This window comes from Fulmarus glacialis, unplaced genomic scaffold (genome assembly GCF_000690835.1).
Source record: "Fulmarus glacialis isolate BGI_N327 unplaced genomic scaffold, ASM69083v1 scaffold18043, whole genome shotgun sequence".
Classification (NCBI taxonomy): Eukaryota; Metazoa; Chordata; class Aves; order Procellariiformes; family Procellariidae; genus Fulmarus; species Fulmarus glacialis.
This window is the reverse complement of record NW_009205055.1, coordinates 8957-12223: the sequence shown is the minus strand read 5'-3', so window position 1 is coordinate 12223 and position 3267 is coordinate 8957. Positions and strand designations below refer to the sequence as shown.

The following is a 3267-nucleotide window of genomic DNA, read 5'->3' as shown; positions in this document are numbered from 1 at the left end:
GGTAACGGAGGCAGCTCCTGCCCTGATGTGCTCCGTGGAGCTGCTTGTCGTGAGCTGTGTTACCTTTCTGCACCTTCCGGAGATGCTGCAGCAGGACAGGGACAGTCTCCCTCACGATGCTGGTGTGCCTGGACCAGGCCGGCAGGGCCCGCAGGCAGGGGCTTTTTTTAGGGAGCGGTGGTCGCGGGGGCTCTCTCCCTCCCGCTCTGAAGAGGAAACACACCTCAGAGGGGTGTTGGGGTTACCTCAGGCCCCCCTCACCCAAGGGCATTCAGGGCCCAGACCCTGCCAGGGTGGATGGGGTGAAGCAGCACAGCAGACTAGCCCGTGCCAGGCCCAAGGCACTCTGCCTGCTCTGTGGCTGGGCAGCTCCCCACCGCCCAGGTGATCCCGGCCACACAGGCTGGTTGCCAGCACCAGGCGGGGCCTTCCCTGTGCCAGCACCACAGTGCCTGTGCCGGGAATCCCCCAAGGAGAGCCACCGACCTACGCCATGTGGCACAGCCCTGCTACCTGGTAGGAGCCAAACGGGGATGGGACAGGCTTCACCCCAACACCAGACATGACTCCCTTCCCAAAGCCGTCAGCCCTACCTGACTGCAGCTCCTCTTCAAGCCTGGGTACCATGCGTCCAGAGAAAACCTTTGGGTAGATGGGGGCCAGAGATCCGGCTGCCTCCATTGCTGCTTCGCTGCCAGGGGGAAGAGAGCAGGAGGGGTGATGTGAGCACTGCAAACCCTGGGCTGCTTTTACATGAGCTGCCAAGATCTGGGCCAGAAGATGCCTCCAGAAACCTATTTCTCAGCAATCCGCCTTTTTCACCCTACTGGCAGGCAGAGCAGAGCCCCCTACTTCGACAGGCCTAGACTTTCTAATTTCCAGCCCAGAAATCACCTGGTTTATCCTTTTGCTCTTACACCCACATGGCCTTTTAGTTCAGACAGTTCCTGTGCTTTCCCCCAGACTACAGCCTGTCTCTGCAGCAAAGCCAGGCTTTGTTCCTCTCCCCAGAGCGTGGGTGACTGCAGTGGCGCCAGCCTGCTCCTCACCTGCTCTGGGAATCCTCCTCATGCAAAGCGAGACGGATGAGGTGATCCACAACCAGCTCCAGGTCAGAGGGAGACAGGAAGCCTGCAACAAGAGCCATAGAGGAATCCTGCCCTCGGCCAAAGGCAAGGATGCTGGTGTTCTGGCCAGCATCCTTCCCCCTCGCCCAGGCTAGCAGCAACGCAGCAGCATGCCAAATGCCAGAGATACAAGGTGCCCAGCACAAACAGGCAGGAGAGAGACCACGTGTCCCTCGAGCTCATGGTCTGGGCAGGAAGTGCTGCTGCTGCTCCTGTGCACCTACAGGCAGCAGGCAAGGACATCCCAGCAGCCACGTGGCACTGTGTCTCCCAGAACAGGGTGACACTTCCCTCTGCCTCACCAAGGAAAACAAGGCACCAACCTTGCAGGGAGCCCAGGATAGTCAGTGCCCTAATCCCGACCAGCTGCAGCTGCACGCTGGGATCCGTCAGTGCTGAGAACACCACAGAGCAAACCGGGGCTCGGAGTGACAGCAGAGTGCTCTCATCTGGAGAGAGAGGCATGGAGTCACTGCCTGTGTCTGGCTATCACCGCACAGCCACCACCATGGCACCTGACAGACCCTTTCTGGGTCCTGCCAGTTGACCATGCAGGGTCCCTGATGGCAGGGGGCTGCACATGCAGCCACCCAGGTCAGTGAGCTTTCCTCCTCTGTCAGCACATGGGAAGGTGAGGTCAGAGCCAGCAGCCCCCTGGGGACACTGGTGCCTCCAGAGGGACCAGCCAGCCTTACCTTCTTCCACATGTCCCCACTTCTGCTGCAACTCCAGGAAGCCCAGCAACATTTCCAAGATTGTCCTCCTCTGGCTACTCTGCAGGGACACAAAAGTGTAACCCAGATCACCATCACTGCTGGGACACAGCTACGCCTCAGCCCAATGCTGCGAGGGCAGAGGTTGCCCACAGCCAGGGAAGGACATCCACTTTGACACCCTGCTCCCACCAAGCCCTGCAGAGCCAGCGGGTGCACTCAGCCCTGCTGTCTGTGACCACAGAGCCCGGGGTGCCCCTCACCTGCGGGTGCTTGGTGTACTGCTCCAGCAGCAGGGGCAGGACGCTGCGGGTGACACGGTGGTAGGTGCGGAGGGAGGCACCCGCTGCTGCCTGCAGGAGTTTGGCACTTGGCCACACCAGCTTCATGTCGGGCTCACACAGATGGTGCCTGCAATCTGAGATAGGCTGGGCGGCGTCAGCTGCACCGGCAGAGCTTCTCTGCCTTGTGTGCGGGGATGCAGCTGATATCTGGGCTGGGACGTGCTGCCGGGGAGCAGCTCTGAGCTGCCGCACAGCCTCCCTAACAGAGCTGCTTCCCCCAGCTCCAAGCGCACAGCCCAGCCTTGGACGCCCCAATCCCAGCAGAGAGGAAAGCAACTCAATCCAACAGGCATTTCCTACTGCGCCCCCTTCTCCTCCCTTCCTGCAGCCTTGGAGAAACCGACAGTGGCTGTGAGAGCTAGAAAGAGAAGAAAGACGCTTCAAAGAGAACAGGAGGGCAGATCTCTAGCTAGGAGGATGCTTGCAGGCCTGGCTGCTTGGGGCAGGGTAGTTCTCTCTGCTAGCTACCTTGCAGGATGCTGCTGAGGAAGGAATCCAGCAGGTCCTCGGTGTCAGAGCTGAGCACAGAGCAGGAGAGGCAGGCTGAGAGGGCATGCAGCGCAGCCAGGCACTCTGCCTCGACCTTTTCGCTTGCTGTCTGGAACACCTGCAGGAGAGGCCGTAGGATGAGCTAAGCTCCATGCTGACCCCAACTGCAGGCTTCACACTCCCAACGCGGGCTGAAGGGCTCAGGCTCCCGCCTTGCTTCCCACACGCAGTGTGGCACATCCAAGCCCCAGGGACATGCTGATAGGGCTGGCCTGTCCCCCGACTTTCCAGCTGGGGCTGTCCAAGGTGGGGGCTGCTGGGGGATATGGGGCCCACCTGCTCTGGCTATGAACTCCTACTCAGCAGGAGCCCAGCTGTGGTGGAGCATTTGTAAGGGGCCCTGTGGTACTCACCTCCCTGCGCAGGGATGACCAGAGGCTGGGGAGGAATTCCTGCAGCTCCTTCTGCCCGTAGATGGCACAGCAGGCAGTCTGCAAGAGGGAGCCAGGAGAAAGCATGAGAGAGAAGCCAGTACTGGGAGGACATAGAGCAGAGACACTGCCCATCCTGACAGGGTCATGCTGAACTGCATGC

The 3267-nt window shown here is 60.6% G+C and overlaps 1 protein-coding gene across 1 annotated transcript in view; it reads right to left on the bottom strand.

Annotated features, from left to right (window-relative positions):
• MMS19 (MMS19 nucleotide excision repair homolog (S. cerevisiae)) overlaps nt 1–3267 on the bottom strand; it is an 11531-nt gene that overhangs the window by 2992 nt on the left and 5272 nt on the right. Inside the window, 9 exon segments of the mRNA XM_009575253.1 lie at nt 64–157; nt 160–206; nt 594–691; nt 1050–1131; nt 1451–1576; nt 1823–1901; nt 2104–2258; nt 2653–2791; nt 3087–3164. Coding sequence (XP_009573548.1) covers nt 64–157; nt 160–206; nt 594–691; nt 1050–1131; nt 1451–1576; nt 1823–1901; nt 2104–2258; nt 2653–2791; nt 3087–3164 — 898 coding nt within the window.